Source organism: Pecten maximus, chromosome 10 (assembly GCF_902652985.1).
Source record: "Pecten maximus chromosome 10, xPecMax1.1, whole genome shotgun sequence".
Taxonomy (NCBI): Eukaryota; Metazoa; Mollusca; class Bivalvia; order Pectinida; family Pectinidae; genus Pecten; species Pecten maximus.
The window spans coordinates 12,136,360-12,159,234 of record NC_047024.1 but is presented as its reverse complement, the minus strand read 5'-3'; the positions used below and the strand labels follow the sequence as shown (position 1 = coordinate 12,159,234).

At 34.8% G+C, this 22,875-nt stretch overlaps 3 protein-coding genes across 3 annotated transcripts in view; 1 reads left to right on the top strand and 2 right to left on the bottom strand.

Moving 5' to 3' along the window:
• The window catches only part of LOC117335783 (cytochrome P450 3A29-like), an 83,516-nt gene that overhangs the window by 55,408 nt on the left and 5,233 nt on the right, over positions 1 to 22,875 (bottom strand). The window lies entirely within an intron of this gene.
• On the top strand, positions 417 to 15,205 carry LOC117335780 (cytochrome P450 3A8-like). Its single transcript, XM_033895964.1, has 14 exons — positions 417 to 558; positions 4,903 to 4,999; positions 5,733 to 5,785; positions 6,482 to 6,581; positions 6,862 to 6,978; positions 7,425 to 7,516; positions 7,938 to 8,086; positions 8,356 to 8,480; positions 9,940 to 10,069; positions 11,036 to 11,193; positions 11,928 to 12,016; positions 13,379 to 13,516; positions 13,991 to 14,147; positions 14,806 to 15,205. Exons 1-14 carry the CDS (start codon positions 488 to 490, stop codon positions 14,881 to 14,883), a joined length of 1,554 nt encoding a protein of 517 aa, XP_033751855.1. The 5' UTR covers positions 417 to 487; the 3' UTR covers positions 14,884 to 15,205.
• LOC117335784 lies at positions 15,524 to 22,434 on the bottom strand. The gene is made up of 2 exons (XM_033895971.1): positions 22,359 to 22,434; positions 15,524 to 21,391 (listed from the first exon to the last, which is right to left on the bottom strand). The coding sequence occupies exon 2, from the start codon at positions 16,990 to 16,992 to the stop codon at positions 15,901 to 15,903; it is 1,092 nt and encodes a 363-aa protein (XP_033751862.1). The 5' UTR covers positions 16,993 to 21,391; positions 22,359 to 22,434; the 3' UTR covers positions 15,524 to 15,900.

Sequence of the window (22,875 nt, the reverse complement as noted above, 5' to 3'; positions counted from 1 at the left end):
ATGATAGGATGTTTTCATGTTATGATGTGATTTTACCATTATATGACGTTATTTCACCTTTATAGTAAATCGACGTTATATATTGGCAATTGACCATTATATGACAACACTTCGTCATTAAATAACAGCATGAAAACATCCTATCATATATGAAACTCGTATTATATAGTAGTAAAATTACGTCATATAAAGACGGTATCGTATCATTTTAATATAATGATACATTTCATCATATAATGGTAATATCGCGCCATATAATGATTTTTTACATCATATAATGGCCGATAAAGCATCAGAAACCTTCGGATTGGTGTTGATCCTCATTATATGCATTGGACCTCAGTATTGTACAATTATACCAGGCTGTCATAGTCGATAAAATATATAGGGACTTGCTTAACTCGAAATAAGCAAGTGCACAGCTGCTCACTGAACGAGGGAATCTAGACAAATAGAAATTATTGTTTTGTGTATGTGAGCTGACGACATGGAGGTACTGGGATTTACTGTCCCTCTATGGCTGGTGCTGATAATAGCCGTGTTGGCCCTGTATACATAGTAAGTACATCTAAATTTAACGAATAGCTGGTAGGCGACACAATCTCATCAAGGAGAGATCTAACATAACAGTCTCTTTATTTGTCAAAAGATATGTGTAGTGGGTAATATTATGTGTATTTACAGGTTACGCTGACAGGGTAATTAGCTTAACATTAATTATATGACATGTCTGTATGACAGTATACCTGTGTCACCCTTGTTACTAGGTAAGCCGTTTTAATATTTAATACCTATGTAGCTAAGTCAAATAGTTTTTTGACTTAAGTTAAAAAGATTTCAACTTAAGTTAAAAAGATTTCAGCTTAAGCTGAATAATGCACATTTATTTGTCTTAAGCTAACATCTTTTCAGCTTAAGTTGCAATCTTTTCAGCTGAATAAAGACATAATGCAAACAAAGATTTTTTAGCCTAAGTTAAAAAGATTTCAACTTAAGCCTTAAAGATGTTGTTTTGATTAAATGAATAACTGTCTACCCCTTATGACATGGAAGCGCCCATTTTGACCTTGAAAGGCTAATCAGCTGTGTATTGTAACGTTATGCTTCAGTGATTCAGATACAATAGTACCTGTGTAGGCTTGCCAGAACCGGTTATACCCCATCATTATCACAGATAAGGCTATCATCTGTTTTGGGAAAGGGGCTGATATCTCACATATACTGTAAACGATTTACATTTAAATATCAGTGAAAATGATGTTACTTTAAATCAATTAAAATCAAAACATTAATAAAATATATATGACACAATTGTATGTTTAAATGAAAGATATTCAAACATACATACTTGTTAGCAAGACGGACCTGTGAGGTACGGACAAAAGCCCCCCGGACATTAGCCCCTAGGACAAAAGCCCCTTCGAATTCACACTAATCAAAAAGCGCACAAAAGTACCTTCATAAAATATATATATATATTTTTTATATTGATTTTTTTAAAAATTTCAATATATGTTTTTAGCAATGGTTATATTAAGTTCAATAAAGTGCTACATATACATATATGTATAAGTGACTTGAAGTCACTTCAGTCACCAGTGGCTTCTACAATGTAAACAACCGGTTCAATCAACAACTACTTGAACTATTACATAAACAATAAGCTGTTAGGCAGGTTTTTAGCTCACCTGCCCGAAGGGCAAGTGAGCTTATGCCATGGTGTGGCGTCCGTCGTCCGTCCGTCCGGCGTCAACTTTTTCATTTAAACAACTTCCTCCCAATAACCAAGAGGCCCAGGGACTTGATATTGGGCCTGAAGCATGCTGGGGTGAAGGGCTACCAAGTGTGTTCAAATGAATGACATTGATCTACATTCAAGGTCACAGGGGTGAAATATTTTAAAATCTTGGAACCTGATGGTGTAACGTACCTCAAAATAAGCCCCAGCGTAGTCGAGGGAAATAGTTTGAATACTGGCGGTAAAATGTCGATCCATGCGAGATGAGAATGTTGGTTTGAAAGAGTTGTATTTGCCTTTATAATAAGTGCGAACATGGAAGTTGACGATCTTTGGTTGTAAGAGTATCTCATTTTAGTATTTAATCATACCTTGATAGTAGTTAAGTCTTAATAGACACGCTGTTGTAGTTGATATCTCCGGTAAACACGTCTCGTATGGCGGCCGCCATCATGTTTTTCTATAGCGTATGTGAACCGGAAGTGACGTAAAAGTGCGGGAGTTTCAAACATAGTATGCGCGAGGGCGCATTCGATAAGGGTATAAAAGGCAGAAATTCTCGGCATCTTTACCATTCTGTCAGACGGACATTTCTATCAGACGACTATTCTATCAGACGACCATTCTTAAGCACAAATAATGGCTTCATTTGGCTCATTGGTGAGTTTGGTCATAATCTAAAACGAATATTTTATCCAGATTCGGAATTTATTAAGATACATCATATTTCTATAGTCTTTGAGCAAATGTTCCAAATTCGGAACAGATTCCAGATTCGGAATAATAAAGATTAAAAAACATAATGATAATGTCAGATAGCCATATAAGGGACAGATTTTATACATGTATTTCCATGGTAACCATGGGTCAGTTTCTAATTTCAGATACAATATCAATTTAATTAATTTAAAAGTTTTATGTTCAATATAATTTTGCATGACTCTTATCTTTAATTAATCATCAAATTTTAAATAGATTGATTCTGTCTATAAGTTACTTGGAACTGAAAAAAACTGATATTTTATATACATATACACAGTTCAATGGAATTAATATTGAGATTGTATTAAATATTCGTATTACAGTTATCAAAATTCCCTTTTCCAGTTTTGGATATATTATTGTATTAATGTCATGACATAATATTGAAAATTTTAATTATTTCAAGTAAAAACATTTTCGCAGTGATATACTTACACAGGTAAATGACCACCTGAGAATCAGCCACTTTCCAAAAACAGACTATACATGCATGTAGTCTTACCTGTAATTATATAGTACCTATTGTTCTCTACCTGTATCAACACTTCCTATGCCCATTGTTAAAATGGGAAGACTCCTATTCAACTACCTTTCCAGTTAACTTGACACCTATCTGGGTGTATATTGTCACTGTCCTAGCTGTCTGATTAATATTTTGTTCTATACAATATAAAAACTATAAAGTAAATAAATCCTATCCTTACTGTCATGGGGTTATATAACTTTATGGGGGGAGGGAGGGGGGGGGGGGGGGGGGGGGGGGAGTCTTCAAACCCTTTTGTGAATCTCCTGGCTAGAACTAAACCCTGAACGTTCAGTGGATGTTAGAACAGTCCAGTAGGGGTGTTTGCATTCGACCTCATTTTTTTGCATTATGTATTATTTTAGCTTAAGTTAAAAAGATTTTGACTTAAGTTAAAAAAAATTGTCAACTTAAGTCAAAATCTGTTTAACTTAAGCTAAAATAATACATAATGCAAAAAGATGTTTTTCAACTTCAGTCAAAATCTTTTTTAGCTTAAGTCAAAAAACTTTTTACCTTAAGCTATTATGTATTAAATATCAAAACGGCTTGCCATAAGATATGACATGTCTGTATGACAGTATACCTGTGTTACCCTTGTTACAGCTATTTCTTGAGAAGTACTGAAGGGCTATTTCTCAGACTTCATATGTGACTTCCCCTTGGTCCCTAATTGCGGTCATTTGATTTTAAGTCTGATCAGGAAATCAAAATGGCCGCTAGGCGGTCATCTTGGATTTTGACAATCGAAGTGTTTTATTGCTTTTTCAACATGCACTGGAGGGATATTTCTCGAACTTCACAGGTAGGTGCCTATTCGTCTCTAGTTGTGGCCAATTGAATGTGTGCCTTATTTAGAAAAGAAAAAGGCAGACTGGTAGCCATCTGGAATTTGACAATTGAAGTTTCTTATTGCTATTTCTTAAGATAGCAAATGTAATGAAGCGCTAGCGCTTCATGTTGAATTTGCCTTTGTCCAGTTGGCATTCATCAGCCCATAACTTCCAACTAAAAGCAGTTCAATGCTTATATTTACATTTGACAACGATTTTTAAAGACTATATCCAGGAATTTTGCTCCGACGATGAATGAACAAATTATTATCGTCAAAGACGGAACAGCCTTTTCAACAGCCATGTTTCGTTATCGCCGACGTGACAATTATGACGTCACTATATGAATGACGTCATAATAAAGATTTGGAAGTTATGGACTCATAACTTCCAATTGAGCTTGGTAAAGTTATATAGTGGGGCTGCATTGTAAATGTAAATCAGTTGGCAGTTCATAAGCTGGTGAACTCGCAACTGAATTGGTAGGGTTATATAGTGGCAGTGCCATACAATGGTAAATATTATATTATAATGATGCTATACCGTCTTTATATGACGTAATTTGACTATCATATGATATGAGTTTCATATTACATGATGCAATTTTTACATTATATTTATGATAGGATATTTTCATTATATGATGCGATTTTATCATTATATGACGTGGTTTCACCATTATACTAAATCGAGGTTATATGATGGCAATACACCATTATATGACATCACTTCGTCATTAAATAAAAGCATGAAAACATCGTATCATATAATGAAAATATTGCATCATGTAATATGAAACTCCTATCATGTAATCACAAAATATGTAACAGTAGAAAAATGATGAAACTGCAGCTATTCAAAATGGCTGACTTGGCGTTAAATGTAATAAAGGATACACCGTCAAGGGTTATGATAGTGATTCCTGCTCTTTTCCTTACCCAATATCATTCACTAATATAATATCGATATCCTGTCAAATATGATAGATATGATAACATTCAAAATTTTCTATATATCAGTGTACCTGACTTTTTATTTCTTTTCAGTATGATGAGCCGTCATCATGACACATTCAAGAAACTTAACATTCCAGGACCTACACCCTGGCCAATCATTGGTAGTCTCCCTCAGATCAGTAAGAAAGTAAGTAATCAAATTACTCTACCTCACTTCAAATCCTGTGTTGTAAGTCTTTCCGTCAGCTGTCGTAAACTATCACTCAATATATCAAATATCGCGAGGCACATATGTTATTTTCTAGAAATTCATTCAATTGTCGCTTCGTCCACTGTCCTCTAGAGTTCAGACGTGATTACAATACTTTTTATTTCGAACTGTACAAAAAATGTCACTTTGTTCTTTATCTTTTATTGCATTTTGTTTTTCAAAGGGTACAATAACACTTTAATCATTAATCATAACATTTTATGTCATAATTACATGCATATAACATTATTAAAAGATATAATGAGTAGCAATGTTAATTTTATCATCTGCATGTCAAAAGGAATTTCCTTTCCTGGATAGCAACTTCCATGATTCTCGCATACAGTGATTATGTCATAACTGATTCATTATTCAATATTTTGTTCTTAATATCACGTATTCTGTGAACGATGTCGAGTACTGAAGGGAAGTCATGCTGTCACTTTTACAATCTGAACGCATGCTATCACAATCTAAGGGTATATCACCACAGCCTGAAGGCATGCGTCACAGATTCCAAGGGCAGACAAATTCTTTGGAGGATCTCCACAAATAGCCCGTCTTATTGCGATTTTTAGAGCATCCATTTTTAACATGCCTTTGGAATGTTTGTACGCGTTTCATTTAATTCCCAATTTTGATTTCTAAATGAAGTTTGCATATTTTTCAGGGTATTCATGTTTTCCAGTCCGAGTGCATGAAGAAATATGGAAAGGTTTACGGGTATGCATTTTTAATCAATTTCACAATTTTATCATCAGCGAAATCAGTCTAACTTTCTCTATCTTACCAATAACATACTTATCAATTATATAAGTAGAGCTCTGATGAGGTTAATATGTTGTATATCCATCCTGCTAATGAATTCCTACAAGGCTGATATAACACCGCATTAACCAGAATAAAAGATATGCAATTTTGATATTCCGTTTTTACATATTAACGAACAATTTAATGATTGGCTTTTATGATATTATACCAATTTGAAATTTAACAATCAGAAAGAAAAGACCCCGCTAATATTCAACAAAAGTTTTTTATTATCTTTACAGAATATAAACAATTAAAACCATTTAACAATCGAAATTCTTTAATCATAATAGCACAGATTATCCTCTAAGACAAATATTACATTCATCATATTTGGTCATTTGGGGGTTACCGATGTATGAAAATATGCTGCACTGTAGGGTCAATACGGCCTAGTTTAAAATTTTTCAATGGAATTGATGTTAGCCTTATGATACCTAATGAGTTTCTGTTCTTAACCCTCCACACGATCCCTATCACCAGAACGTTTTAGTTTTAGTTTTAAACCTTCCACACGACGGCTATCACCAGAACGTTTTAGGTTTTGTTTTAAACCTTCCACACGACGCCTATCACCAGAACGTTTGAGTTGTTTAATTTACTCTGTAGATTCTTTGGAGGATTCGCACCACAGACCCTCGTCGTCGGAGACAAAGAAATGCTCAGGCAAATCCTGGTGAAAGAATTTTCAAGCTTTCCAGACCGATTAGTAAGTCTCATGAGAACGGTTACTTGTCAGTTCTGTCAAAAGAAATTTTCTTTTGTTTTTTTTTACATAGAAGGTTGAGCTCTTGTTTTATGCGTTTATCCTTTTGAGAACTCAAGGCGCAAATCATTTTTATTAAGAGATCATTGAAAGAGATGAAACACATTCTGATTGTAATACCTAAATCAATACGTCTTTATTGACGATATATGTTCAGGGGACAGAATTAAACTTCATTCGTTACCAATTAATCGTTGAAACATGACTAATTCGCTTTTGCCAGATAATCAAAGGTTTAAATGGTGACCTTGATTCTTCTCTCCTTGCCCTAAGTGGAGATCAATGGAAACACGTCCGTAATAAGATAACTCCTGCATTCTCCTCTGGGAAACTACGCAAGGTAACCTTATGTATCCTTCTGATCCGTAGTATCACTCAACTTTCCTAATATGAAGCTTCATTTCAAAGATAATGTCTATAACTCGTGTGTCAAGATCAAATCCTTTTCTAATCTGCGCAGTGTTGGGTTAGCCTTTAACTTAAGTAATACTATGCGCACACGTAACACACCTAAGATACAAGAAAGACCGTCCGATCTTATTTTTAAAGTTACATTTACCTCTTAAGCTGCGTTATTTTTGTTGTTAGAACGAGATTGTATAATTATACCTATGTTATTAAACCATACATATCAAAGATGGCAATCTGTTATATCACATATCACATGCATATCGCATAAATGATTAAATTTTACCATGTATATATAAGAAATAATCTGTTTAACCATACATATCGGAGAAATGATTACATTACACAATGTTTATATAAGATAATGTGTTTTACCAGTTGTGTCGGTTGGTGGATCAATGTAGTGATACACTTGTTGAATCATTGAGGAAGAAGGTGAAGAATGGAGATGGTGTCATGGACATGATGGAGTGAGTATTAAATACACGATGATGCTGTTTCATCTAGTGTCATGGATTAGATCTGCTTTGTCGTTTTAATTAAACTGGTTTGGTCAGATTAGTTAATATGATAGTGTTTGGTCTGCTCATATCTGTGTTCTTATTGGATTACATTTCTCACTGCCTATCTTGTTATATGTTTCCGGATCGTATTATGGTATTACGTTGATCGTCATTCTATCAGTCTGTTAACAACAATCCAAAAAATCGAAAGTGATTAACTTTTCAGAGAAATGGGTCTGAGGTCAAGGTCCAAGTGGCTGAATAGAATTTGAAAAATAAGAATGAAATAAGAAGAGGTAACATGGCCAAACGTAACAGTCTCGAGGTCAATGTTTTAGGTCACAGAGATAAATTAAGGCTGATTGCCACCGTTTGCCTTTTATTTCAGCGCATGTGGAGCATATGCTATGGACGTAATATGTTCTACAGCTTTTGGTATCCAGGTAGATTCACAGCAAAACCCAAACAACGATTTCGTTGCCCATGGGAAAAGGTTTCTGACTGTGAATTTTTCATCACCAATCTTATTAGTTTTGAGTAAGTTAAATATCAACTTAAATATTAAGTTACCAATAATAAAAGCGGTAAATAAAGTATCTAGGAATAAAAGAGTTTAAAAGAAATTAACGACAAATATTAATCTAATATATATATATGTGTGTGTGTGTGTGTGTGTGTGTGTGTGTGTGTGTGTGGTAAAAAGAATTGTTATTTAGATATCTACCCTTCTTTATATACGTATATACATCTTATACACCAATAAACCAATATACATGTATAAGTTTTGTTTTCTCCTTTACTTATAGTCTTTTTACCCAAACTCATTCCACTGATGATACGACGAGGATGGTCATTTTCAGATAAAGAGGTTCAAAAGTTTTTTCGCAACGTAACGGTAAAACTTCTTGATGAACGTATCCCAGGAAACAAGGTAATACACGCATAACGGTGTACTACATTTACCGGAAATGCAACTCTAGTATTTTCTTGTCTTCACTCCCCAGTTGTTTGTACTCAATACACATTTAAAGTGAAATTAAACATCACTTGTGTATCCCGACGGCCTTTTGAAGTAACTCCTCATATAGTAAGGTCACGTGACTGGTAATTTCAGCAACATTTTAAAACATTCTTAGAGATTTTCGCAGTAGCGAATTGCAGCCTCTAAATCTCTTTCTCAAGGGTATCTAAAGTCAACGGACACTGTACATCAATATTCACTTAGAATGCCAGGTGCCTCTCATTGATTTAAACGTATCTCTTTATCATGTTGTATCATTTTCGGCTTCATAAAAAGAAATTATTCAGGGGCCTAGCAAAATCTACATTAGTGAGTTAATTTTCTATTCCAAATGCCTCATTTTGTCAATTTCTATGTTGGATACAAGTTGCGCCATTGGAAAATATCTATCGATGTTAATGTTTATGTTCCAATATATTTAAACTCTTCAGTGTTTTCAGCATCGAAAGGCGGCATGAAAATAAACAAACATTGATACACGAATACAGCGGATCGTAATTAAGTAAATTAATCATCACAGATAATTTCCAAATACAAGTTGGTAAAGTATTGGGGTTAAATTACGGTCTGTATCGTTGCCGTGATAGCCGATCCCGGCTGCGGTCAGGAAAACAGTGAAAAAGTGAAAGTGGAGTTCTTATGTGCAAGTTTTCGGTTTCCGTAAAACCTATATTCAAACATGGTATTGTTTTTTGTTTCATCAATAAAAACATACCAAAAAAACCAAAAACCCTAATTGCTCCCTTCGCGTCTGACAGTGCAGACACTACATTGTATGTAAATAATGTGACACCATCGGAATGTACAAATTGCAACAATGTTCGGCAATGTATATTTTATTTACACAATCCAGCGTAGCAGGATTATTACCTTCTCTATCATCTGCCGTCTAATATCTTCAACTGTTTGATTCTAACACACGTATCTCGGTGATTTTTATCTAAGCATAACAATAAATTGATTAGAATATGATAGCTTCCAGAGATATGAATCTATTGTTTCGAATGTATCAACTGGTATCTCTTTCCTTTCATTAGTCCCTCATCGCCTCCTTTCTCTCTGGGTTTCGTTTCATTCATTTACTTATATCAACAAAAGGTATATATTTGCATGGAGACAAATGAAAAATGACAAGTGTAATAGGACCAGATGTTACAGATAAGTAAGCGTCTTCTGCTTCATCGATGATGCATGTCATACAAATCCAGATGATTATTGTCTTCCTGATACCTGTCATCATAGGGATGTTGGGAGGAAGATAAACCTTCTACAAAAACCAGACAAAACAAAACAGTTGATCAGTCTGAAAATGTTAAACAAAGTGAGGAGCACGTTCAAACTGAGGATGTTATTTTATTTTTATTTTCAGGAACATGCAGACTTTCTTCAGTTGATGAAGAATGTTCAACAGGACGTTGACGATTCAGATGACGATGACGATGAAGACAATGAGAAGGAAAATGTTCAAGGAAACAAATCAACATCCTGGCATAGGAAAGGTAATTCATGGTGTTATTACGCACATCGACCTCAATAGGTCATTTAAACCATTTAAACAGATCAAGATGACCCCATCGCTAAATGATAGGTTAGTTGTTGGCTTTACAACCTCAAAATACTAACGAAAATACAATGGCTGAAAACATTACAAGTACGTTCTGTTCTTTTTTGTCCGAACAATTTACCGAATTACCGGGTAAATTTACCTTCGATCAGGTTTTTAAATGCTTAGACAATTTTATATTTTTCTGTATCCCCTTTCTAGAATTTAACACTTTTGACGAATACCATCACTGACGAGTCCTAGAAGTACGAAATAGCTATATGATAAAATTAAATAGTCATCACTGACGGATTTTATATTCAATAAAATATGATTAAATAGGCTGATCATTTTGTCAATTGTAATAATAAAATTGTATTGTTCTTCATTTTCTTGGGAGCATTGGGAAAACTTGTGTGGTTCCAATCTACTTTTGAATTGTTTACAAGTAATCTATGGTGTTTCAATGTATGAACACATGTTTACACCAAAGACGTATATGTACCAGGGATTGTAACAGCGAGTAATAATGAGCTATATTTTGCAACTCGGTTATGAACGCCTACAGATTAATTCCTATATTGATTTTGGATTTCAATATGTCACGTAACATACATTATTACCTAATTATACCTCTTTCTCAATAATATGACATAATGGAACGTCTAACAAACAGTCAGTATGCCCTCTTTGTTCTTTGATATTGTCAATGAAAACCTTCAGGAAAACCGTACTCTGTGAACCCACATGTAATTCTTGTTGTCACGAACTCTGATGTCCCCTAATCTTAGTTTTGTTCACTAGGTAGTGGATACAGTGTTGCCATGTTTTGCTGGCGTTATTAGGTAGCCTTTATGATGGTATGATAATTAAACTAACAGGGAAATTCAATTATCCCCTTAATACGTTTCTTTGACGACAGGTATCACATTTGATGAAATTCTTGGAAACGCAGAAATATTTTTCTTCGCTGGTTACGAGACTACAACGATAACTTTATCTATGGCTACGTATTATCTGGCTTTGTACCCGGAGTACCAGGACAAACTTCGACAGGAAATCTCAGACAAGATCGGCTCGGTATGTACACCTGATTACTGTCATTAGTTTAGTTACTCTCTTCATTTAGAAATGTTTACATTTAGTATGCTTGAAAGCATTGGCGAAAATTGTATTCATAACAACATTAGCCTCATTACAGTTTGTAATAATGTCAGTGACCCCATTACCACAGGTAGAACTCTTCGCTGTCGGATTTTCCCCTCTGGCATTCTTTTAAATAAACACGATCCATGTAATATAAATCATAATCCGATGTTGTTACGCTCTTCTTAATGTTCAAAACATAAAAATCACTCCAAAAATCTCACAGAATAGATGTTTTACAAGGATTCATATTTTGTTTGTGTTGTTGTTATGACGGCTGCTACGGCCGTGCCAAGAACTGTCTTACACTTAACCGTGAAAACGTATGTTGTCTCTTCCCGTTCAAAACACGAAAAAATGGATTTTATTTTATTATTTGATGCTTTAAAAGAAAAAAAAAAATTTATTTTTTTAAGTATGCAACTGCTTTATGACACAGTTTTATAATCATTGCTGCATATACTGTACGTCTAATTCATGTGTAAAGGTATTAAATCTTTGCAATCCTTCAACCTATTGGGTAACTCCAAACACTATAGTGAAATGAAAATCTGTAAATCGCTGTTACGAGTCATCCAACTACCTTGATTGATAACTTTATGTGTGTATATTGTCATAATGCCTCTCTTGATATTTATTTCAAACTAAGTTTATATCCATTGTTACAGAATCCGTTGACATATGAAAACCTTTCTCAGATAAATTACCTCGAAATGATCATCAACGAAACTCTTCGGATCAACCCTCCCGCACCACAGTAATGTATCACTTATCGTGTAACTGTTATATACATGTAATAAGTATAAGTGTCCTTTGTTCGAGAAAATATAATTTTGACATTTCATTCTTAGCATGATTTCGTCTGTTTCAACAATAATAATTTCCATTCAGAGCTATCCTAGCATTTATAATTATGATACTAGCCTTTTAGGCTATGCCATAGACAAAGCTTACTTTATATATTCCACACTGATTCGAGATCACAGATATCTATCGAGTTCTTGGACGTCACAACGTACCTTGAGGATGGAATGTTAAAAACTAAATTATTAGAGAAAGACACAGATATATGAAACACCAATATTTTCATAGAAAATCAGGTCATTATAAAAAGTCGAAGGAATCGATCTCATATGAACTCGTAATTAGGATAAAAGGATATGTCATGAAGGGAAAGAGCACAAAAAGAAAAGATAAAAGAAGGGTTGGTAAAGTAGCGACACAAAAAAAACCCAAAAACAAGTACTCTTGTAATTGAGGAACAGTTAAAAGAGCAGATAGATTGGAAAGAGTCCGTCTACTAGGAATAAACGTCAAGAAACAGCAGGACCGTGTACAACAAGTTACAGCATACAACATAAAGTTGCCAAACATCTATATATAGAGGAGACATCAACATTTTCTTCATCGATCGGCTAAATTATTAAAGGTATTTCCAAACCCACCTCTTTGTACATTCGAACGAAATAAAAATATTGTAGATATAGTATTACTTAGAAAAACTATTAAAGTAATGAAGTATTCAGAACAATCAATCGCAAGCTATAAAGTATTGTGAATGAAAATACATAAGAGTACACAACGAGATCAATTGCAATATCAAATATATGGACTTATACGTGAGAAGTGTGAACATTTGGTGTATGTTGGTGAAACTTCCAGGATGATGAATGACCGAATACAGCGCCACCTTCACTCGAGTAGATCAGGAAACAGGTTTAATTCTGTACGTTTTGATAATAATTAACACACAGGAGAACACTTAAAGGAAGTAAGTATAGAAAATCAAATGTGATATACAAAAGGGAGGGTTACTAGCTCGAAACGGATGGTACCATTACCCAACTCAACAGGAAGGACTTGGAAAAAGAGCACGAGAAGGTAACATCGGTTTCTCCCATACATCTATGACGTCATCAATCATCTAGAAAATAGAGATGTGCTCTGGAAAAGTTGTAGAATACATAGTAAATTTTGACTTAAACTTTCCGTAGACTTGTTTCAAAGGCATGATATATGATAAAACGATGATTGTTGAAGCCAATAGCCGATGCAGTCCTTTAAAAATCGCCATTCAGGCGTATCTGAATAATATTGAATGAGTTTGTGTTTTTGACAGGACAGACAGAATGTGTATCAAAGATACCGTTATCAAAGATATCAAGATTCCGGCAGGCATGACCATCAGTATTCCAATATACTGTATCCATTACGATCCAGACAACTGGGAAGATCCGGAAAAGTTCTTACCAGAAAGGTTATTACCATACTGTTTCATATCAAGACATTGTCTTAACAATATTTAATGTGGGTATTCTTTAAAAGTTTTTAAAAGGGAGATATCCATGAAATAATTGAGCTAACTGTGTTAAAAGTTCCCTTTACAAAGCGACAAACCATGTTGGCATTGTTATTGACAATGATAAAGTAGCAGACCCCCCCCCCCCCCCCCCCCCCCAAAAAAAACCCAAAAAAAACAAAAACAAAACAAAGAAAGAACCAAAAACAAAAACAAAAGAACACATACATTCAAATTAATTCTGCGGATTGAGTATTTTCTACTAATTTGCTGCATGCAATATTATATCGTTGTCTATTTCCTTTGAGGATCGATTGGAATTATATTTTCTCTGACTACAATTGAAGAAATACTCTGTAGTATTTGTCAACTTTTTATATCGTAAATTATGATTTATGTGGATAAAAAAAAAGCATGTTGTTATCACTACAGATTTGCTGACAAAGAAAACCTTGATCCGCTTAACTTTCTTCCGTTTGGATACGGACCTAGGAACTGTGTTGGAATGAGACTTGCCATGCTGGAGATGAAAATGTCACTTGCAAAAGTCGTCCGTAATTTCCAGATTTCCGTTTGCAGTGAAACAGTGGTGATTATTTTGGCTTTTTATCTAAACATATTAACTGTCCACTCTATTTCCGTACTTCTGGTGCCACGCACCTTCTTCGAGGGGTGTACAATATTTTTGAATGGCAAAGTAAGAAATGGCAATTACTTGAATTAACTCTGAGAAATTGTCCCGAAGAAAGTGAGTGACCCCGAAAGTTTGGAAATAGAATTATAACATTTGATAATTTCATTCCTCAGAAAATTTATGACAAATACTTCTGATAGGACTGGAAGTATCATACTTAATTATAATGAGCTAATAGTTCCTGAATATGATATCTGTAGCAAATAATATGGGTGCGCCAATCAATGAACGCGATTATCTGATTAAGAATTGATGATTTGGGAAGTTATATTGCAGAAAGATATCAACTTAATCAACATGATAAGATATATGAAGAATACGTAGCCTTTTTTTTTTTGCAAAAAAAAGTGATTGATAATGAATGAAATGGCTTGTTCCCGGACTGTTGCTATAGAGAATAAATGCTAATGAATTTTAAAGAAATTGAAATTGGTTATGCATGTTCTTAACCTAATTTAGTGATGACACCGCCAAATAGTATTTTCACGATTAGCCGTCAGATCACATAATGTAGAGTTATTAATGCATCTCCTTATATCGCTTTGTACCACAGGTTCCTCCTGAATTCTTAAAGTTTGCATTACTGAAACCGAAATCTTCCATAATCAAACTAGAGGAGATCAGATCATAAACAGATGGTTTCGGGAAGTTCCATCACACTCGACAAAATAAATCTGGAATGTTGGACGAGTACCATGGACACATTATGTGGTTTACCGGAATAGCGCCATGTTGTAGTTACTGTCCAATATATGTATATATATGAATTATACAAACAAACTTTATTTTGTGATTTATAGTTAATATTAATGATATATTATTTTGAGAAATGTGCTATATAGATATGTACTTTCAAAACTGAATAAGAATTACGTATTTTACGTTAACAATTTAGAAGTTAACAATATGTGATTAAAATTAACTAATAAAGAGATATTCTGTTCAAGTTAAAATTTCGTTTGATGTTGTTATGGAAATCATATGATATTTAATATATGATATTTGTGGGAATTCTTTACCAATGTAGCCAGATCGAATTAAGAAGTCCATGTGGCCTGATTGCGTGATAGATTTATATCTTCAATCGGATGGGGCCGTGTTTGAGCGCAGGTCACGTGACCACGTAAATGGCTGGTCTGTGCTGTCATTGGACAAAACACTTGCTAATTGCTCACTACACTAATGGATGACATACAATGGGCCTCCCGTATGTTGGTCAGTGATACTTTATCATATTACAATACCTTACAATATTACAATACCTTACCATATTAGTTTAAACAATATTTTATTCAATATTTACATGTCATATATATGATACATAATAATAAAAGGATTCAGAAAAAAGTATGAAAATACTTATTTAAATCTGTCTCCTTAAATAATAGATTGGCGGGTGACAACACTGTATAGCCATTTATTAGTCAAATAGTATAACTTAAAAACAAAACTATTGATGAGAGAGAGAGAGAGAGAGAGAGAGAGAGAGAGAGAGAGAGAGAGAGAGGTGGGAGAGAGGGGAGAGAGAGATGTAATGGGACCTAGTGATACTATAGGTACTACATAAGCATAATGACATAATAAAACATAGTGATATAATGTAAATATACAGCACTAGTGACCTCTTGGGACTCGTAAAATGGCACTATTAATTTAAAAAACGTTTGGTTTTTAAAATATAAAGTTGGATGCAATGGAAAATATTTTCATTCTCTGTAATCGATAGATTTGGATTTCCGTATAGAAGCATATCAAAAGTGTAGTCTATTGGTAGATCTACAAAACATTCGTTTCTTACAATGGTATAGTTTGGACAAGACAATAGAAAGTGTTCAGTGGTTTCATACGCTTGTCTACATGAACATACAGGGCTGTCGATAAGATTACGACTAAATAGATGGGCATTTAGAGAGCTGCAATTCATCCTCAATCTAGCATGATGAACCTGATCAGAACGTTTCCCATAACTATAGTAAGGAGGGACTGTCGGTGAGTGTCTGTGTAGGTATTTTTTCAGGTTACTAAGGGAGGGGCTATTTTTAATATCTGGGGGTAGTGAGTTCCACAGGTCAATAGAAGAAGGGAGAAAAGAGTTTTTATAGAAGTTCGTTTTACAGAATACATTATTTAAGTTATCAGCGTCGCGTGTGTTATATTGATGAACGTCCATTCTGCGTTGAGGGAGTAAATTAGAAAGGTATGGGGGAGTGAGGTCAAAAATCATTTTGTGTACCTGAACAGTTTTCTTCACCTTACGGCGATATTGTAGAGTGTCCCACCCAGTTTCTTCATATAATTTAGCATGGCTTGTAAGTTTGGTCCCACCCGTTATAATTCTTGCAGCTTCCAGTTGAATATTTTCTAGAGATTGACACTGTTGAATAGTAAGATTATCCCAGACGATATCCCCATATTCTAGTATGGGCCTGATAAAGGAGAAGTATAAGGTTTGAAGTGAATTCCTATCTATTTTAAATCTGAAACGTCTCAATATGGCTAGTTTATTTGATGTTTTTTTAATCATATAGTTTATATGTTCAGTACCGTCATGGGAGAGGAATAGCCCTATATGTTTATGATGTTTGACCTCACTTACAGGAACGTTATTCATGAATAATGTAGGGTGACGGGGTTTATTAATTTTCCTGCTCACTAAAAGAGATTCGGTTTTTTCTGTGTTAAACTTAACCAACCACTGTTCAGACCATTCATGTATTTTCCTTAAACAGTCATTTAACATATCAGCACAGTGAGTGGGAGTATCTACTATAGCATAAAGAGAAGTGTCGTCTGCAAATAATTTTATTTACCTTACCATATTACAATACCTTACCGTATTACAATACTTTATCATATTACAATACCTTACCGTATTACAATACCTTACCATATTACAATACTTTATCATATTACAATACTTTATCATATTACAATACCTTATCATATTACAATACCATACCGTATTACAATACCTTATCATATTACAATACCTTATCATATTACAATACCTTGCCGTATTACAATACCTTACAGTATTACAATACCATACCGTATTACAATACCTTACCAAATTACAATACCTTGCAGTATTACAATACCTTACCATATTACAATACCTTGCCGTATTACAATACCTTACCATATTACAATACCTTACCATTTTACAGTACATTACCATATTACAATACCTTAGCATATTACAATACCTTACCGTATTACAATACCTTGCCATTTCAATACCTTACTATAGCTGTATTTAAAAGAATGCGAAGAACACCGTTTAATTTCCAATTATATTTGCGTATATTCTATCAATTTGTACCTTTCTTTTGCTACATTAGCGTGTATGTAAATTAGGCATCCTTTCTTTTACGGAATACCTTTACTATTTCTGTGATATTTTTATTGAACCTGTAGTATGTTACCATCGAAATTAATGTTACAACACATTGACTACAATTCTAAGAAATTTGTCTATTCTTAATCTTTATATGTTCATTTTTTATCATTATTTATGTACATTTATTTGCTGCGATACTGTTGCTTAACTCACCAATTCTACAAACAGAGGACCTTGTGGATTAATAGCCTTGTTAAAAAGAAACATGATTGCGAGCCTACACGTTCATCAGTAAGTTACCAGAAGCTATATCTACCTACCAAAAGTAGTATTTACATTGTCAGAAACACCCGTGACTGCTGTTGCCGTTTTAGGGTATTCTGGAGTTGTGACACGGCCAGGTATACCAACAAACACCGAACACTTCATAAAATACTTACATTTGCTTGCATACATGTAAAAAAAAAAAAAACACACGGGTCTTTTCTTTCTGTGAACAAGGATATCTCAACCCTCGTGTAAGAGTTTTGCTGGCCAGCACTCGACACGTCTCGTGCGGACTGGCCAAACTCTTACACTCATGTTGCCATATCCCTGTCCACGGAACAGAACCATGTTAGATTCTATAAGTCAACAGTGATAATTGTATATGCATTGAAATGTATGATGAAATCATGGCAAGGACATTTTAAGTCTGCAGTGATAAGGGTATATGCATTGGGATGTATGATGAAATCGTGGTACAGACATTTTAGTCTACAGTGGTAATTGTATAGGCATTGAGATGGATGATGAAATCATTATGCATGTAGAGTAGCTGTGCATATAACGTACTATATAAATGATATTTCATTGTCGCGTGATATACAAAGGACTCGGTCGGCTAGGACAGTTAAAAGAACTACAAAAATCAAGGTACTGGGATATGCTGTCACTCTATGACTGGTTCTGATCCTAGTCGTAATGCTATGCAAACGTCGAAAAAGAATACGAACATAAATGGAGTTATACAGATTAAGCTGACAAGGGTTGATCGACAAACCTGAATCACAGACCTAGTAGTGTAAGCTGATTTGGTGTGTATTTACATATCGAACGTCCAGTATGCTGTAGTATACAATAATATGTATATATAGTATTCCAATTGGACCGAAATGGCTAGATTCTGCTACTTTTGCCTTTTCCCATCATCCTTTACATAAGAAACTAGGCATACTGTGCACATTGCTTTACAGAAGAGATGGCACAGAGCTATAAGACAGACAAGAACAGAAAAAAACATAGCTAGGGCAAAGAAACCATGTAAATGTCTGGAATGGAATCTCAAACGTATACAAAGAGTGTCAAAATAAAGGGAAAAACAAAGACCTGCTAAGGACATCAATAAAATTAAAGGACAAGTGGTCATCCCGTAAATCAAAGGTATATCCTAAAACCGGTCAGAGGATATACCGGGCCATGACATAACTAAAGCCACTCAGACACACAAGACAATCCAAAACATCCCAATATACCCAAAGGATAAAACACTCAAGAAAAACGTCACAGGATGCGTCTGCAAAATCGGATGACAAAACTGAGGCATCGTATATTGGAGAGACGGGAATTAAGGCGTTATGGGGTCAGCCTTGAGGAACACCGGATAGATACGGCATCCCAGTCAGGACAGAAATTTACCCATTCAGAGGAAAGCAGTCGGAGTCCCAGATAAATAAATCTGTTGTTTCAGACCACGCCAACAGGAACAACGTGATCGACAGGGGTAACTCCAGGGAAAGCAAGCTGTTGAATCGACAAATAAGAGAAGCCATCTGGAAACGCCACAGTGGGCTAGTGCTCAATCGAGATGAGTGGGTACATAGACTCTCGCAAATTCATGGCCAGGTATTAGGCAAATAGAAGTAGGTTGGAGTCATTTCGGTACAATTACAAATACCATAGCATAATATTCTATACTACAGCATAGCCGAAATCAACATCGATCGATCGATCGTGTTTCGAAGACAACTCATACATGTTTTACATCTTTGTGTAGACATGCCGTCCTGGTCATTTGTCTGATGAAGGTGACAGTGTACATACCGTACTGGTCATATATATAACATTCATCGGTTGTGTTAGCCAAATTCTAACATACACGTATTCCCTGTTGTAACCGTATTGTTGAAGGTCAGAAAAAAGAAATGAAACATGACAAAACATTTTTTCTATATCTCTACCAAACTAAGCACAGACGATGGGGGTAGACAAGCGGCCTTAACGTGGGAAGTGACGATGGAGGTACACAAGCGGCCTTAATGAGGGAACAGACGATGGAGGTACACAAGCGGCCTTGATGTGGGAACAGACGATAGAGGTACATAAGCGGCCTTGATGTGGGAACAGACGATAGAGGTACACAAGGGGCCTTGATGTGGGAACAGACGATAGAGGTACACAAGCGGCCTTGATGTGGGAACAGACGATAGAGGTACACAGACGGCCTTAATGTGGGAACAGACGATGGAGGTACATAAGCGGCCTTAACGTGGGAACACACGATAGAGGTACAAAAACGGTCCTAATGCGAGAGGAAATTGGAATACACGAGGAGGTGGTCACACTCTTTCCATCTTAGATGAAAGTCGATTACGATATACACTATTTTCCCCGAAATTCTGTATGAGATCGTAAAGTATAAAAATTATATGATAAGGAAAACCCTATAATATATAAGGTTAATTACATGACCATTACGTGCTTGTGGGGTATATGATGTAACAATTTATTGCGCGTTTAGGTGATAAGTAATTATATCACCAATGGATGTCACGTGGAGCGTAATAGACAGTGGACTATTTTCTTTTGTGGAATATTGGAAAGAGTGATAGTGAAAAGCACAATGGGAAGTGTTAACTGATGATTTTAGACTCGTACATATAGATGAACAGGTAATGATTTCCCGTTACAAGACAATGAAATTACGACATTGAAATTCAAATGATATCACAATTCATGCTTTCCTGATGTATATAGTAAGTACATTTCGTATCATTTTCAGCTCAGTGCTGTTATATCACATATGATCAACTAATAGATCTTCTGGTCAAATAGGCTGACTATACTCTTATCGGTATACAAGTATACGACACACATTCTACATTATCATACAAATTGTACATCCCAACTGTTATCCTACTTTATGAACATGAAGAGTGACAAAGAACAGTTATCACAGTATACGTACTGACTTATGCTTAATAGCTAATCACATTCCTCTCTCCTATATCCCCTACATTCAAATCTCAGAGTGGAATTAAAGGGCAAATTATATATTGAAATCGATACATGGCTTATTGACATTTAAGAAAAACTGCACAAAAATGCACACTGGTAAAGAAAATGTAACAGTGTAATGATTTAACGGTGTGATGATTTAACAGTGTAATGATTTAACAGTGCAATGATTAACAGTGTAATGATTAACAGTGTAATGATTTAACAGTGTGATGATTTAACAGTGTAATGATTAACAGTGTAATGATTTAACAGTGTAATGATTTAAAAGTGCAATGATTTAAACAGTGTAATCATTTAACAGTGTAATGATTTAACAGTGTAATGATTTAACAGTGCAATGATTTAACAGTGGAATGATTTAACAGTGTAAAGATTTAACAGTGTAATGATTTAACAGTGTTATGAATTAACTGAAATATAATACCCACTCGACAAAGTCCATAATCTCTTCTCCGTCCTTGACCTTCCTCCTCAGAGACCCCACCAGTGTGTCACTAGCGTGATCAACCATCTGGAACATCTGATAAAACAGATTATCATCTCTCTGACATGTATGGTAACACAGATTATCATCTCTCTGACATGTATGGTAACACAGATTTTCATCTCTCTGACATGTATGGTAACACAGATTATCATCTCTCTGACATGTATGGTAACACAGATTATCATCTCTATGACATGTATAGTAAAACAGATTATCATCTCTCTGACATGCATGGTAACACAGATTATCATCTCTCTGGCATGCATGGTAAAACAGATTATCATATCTCTGACATGTATGGTAACACAGATTATCATCTCTCTGACATGTATGGTAAAACAGATTATCATCTGTCTGACATGTATGGTAAAACAGATTATCATCTCTCTGACATGTATGGTAAAACAGATTATCATATCTCTGACATGTATGGTAAAACAGATTATCATCTCTCTGACACGTATAATAAAACAGATTATCATCTCTCTGACATGTATGGTAAAACAGATAACAATCTCTCTGACATGTATGGTAAAACAGATTATCATCTCTCTGACATGTATGGTCACACAGATTATCGTATCTCTGACATATATAGTAACACAGATTATCATCATCTCTGTGACATGTATGGTAAAACAGATTATCATCTCTCTGATATGTATGGTAAAACAGATTATCATCTCTCTGACATGTATGGTAAAACAGATTATCATCTCTCTGACTTGTTTGGTAACATATATTATCCTCTGTCTGACATGTATGATAACACTATATATACTTCCTCGTTCGTATGTAAGTCTATTCAATATTTTTCAATACTGAACCGGTAATTGAAATTTGAATATTGCAGGGAACAATGTTTCAAGGTTGAAAGAATTGGTAGTATATTTTACACGATTCAAATCTTGAAACAGATACACTAGAAGATGCTTACACTACCGGAACACACAGTAAGTATGATTTAACGGACTATATCGATGTTATTATAGACGCTTACCTTACGCAGTTTTCCAGAGGAAAATGCGGGAGTTATCTTATTCCGGACGTGTTTCCAGTGATCACCTGTTAAGTTATTGAAAAAAAGTTTCCATGTCACCATTGAAGCCTCTAAATGACTAATAAACAAGAAAGGTAAAATTAATTGTACGTCGGAATGTGAACACGGAAGTCTGTATAAATAAATACGTGTGACAGGTATCGAATTAGGACACGTGTGGATACCTTTTATACAGTGTACGTATCTTAAATCGATACCTGTCACACGTGTTTATCTAAACACGTGTGGCAGGTATCGATTTAGGATACGTACACTGTATAAATAAACACGTGTGACAGGTATCGATTTAGGATACATACACTGTATAAATAAACACGTGTGGCAGGTATCGATTTAGGACACATGTGACAGGTATCGATTTAGGATACGTACACTGTATAAATAAACACGTGTGACAGGTATTGATTTAGGATACGTACACTGTATAAATAAACACATGTGATAGGTATCGATTTAG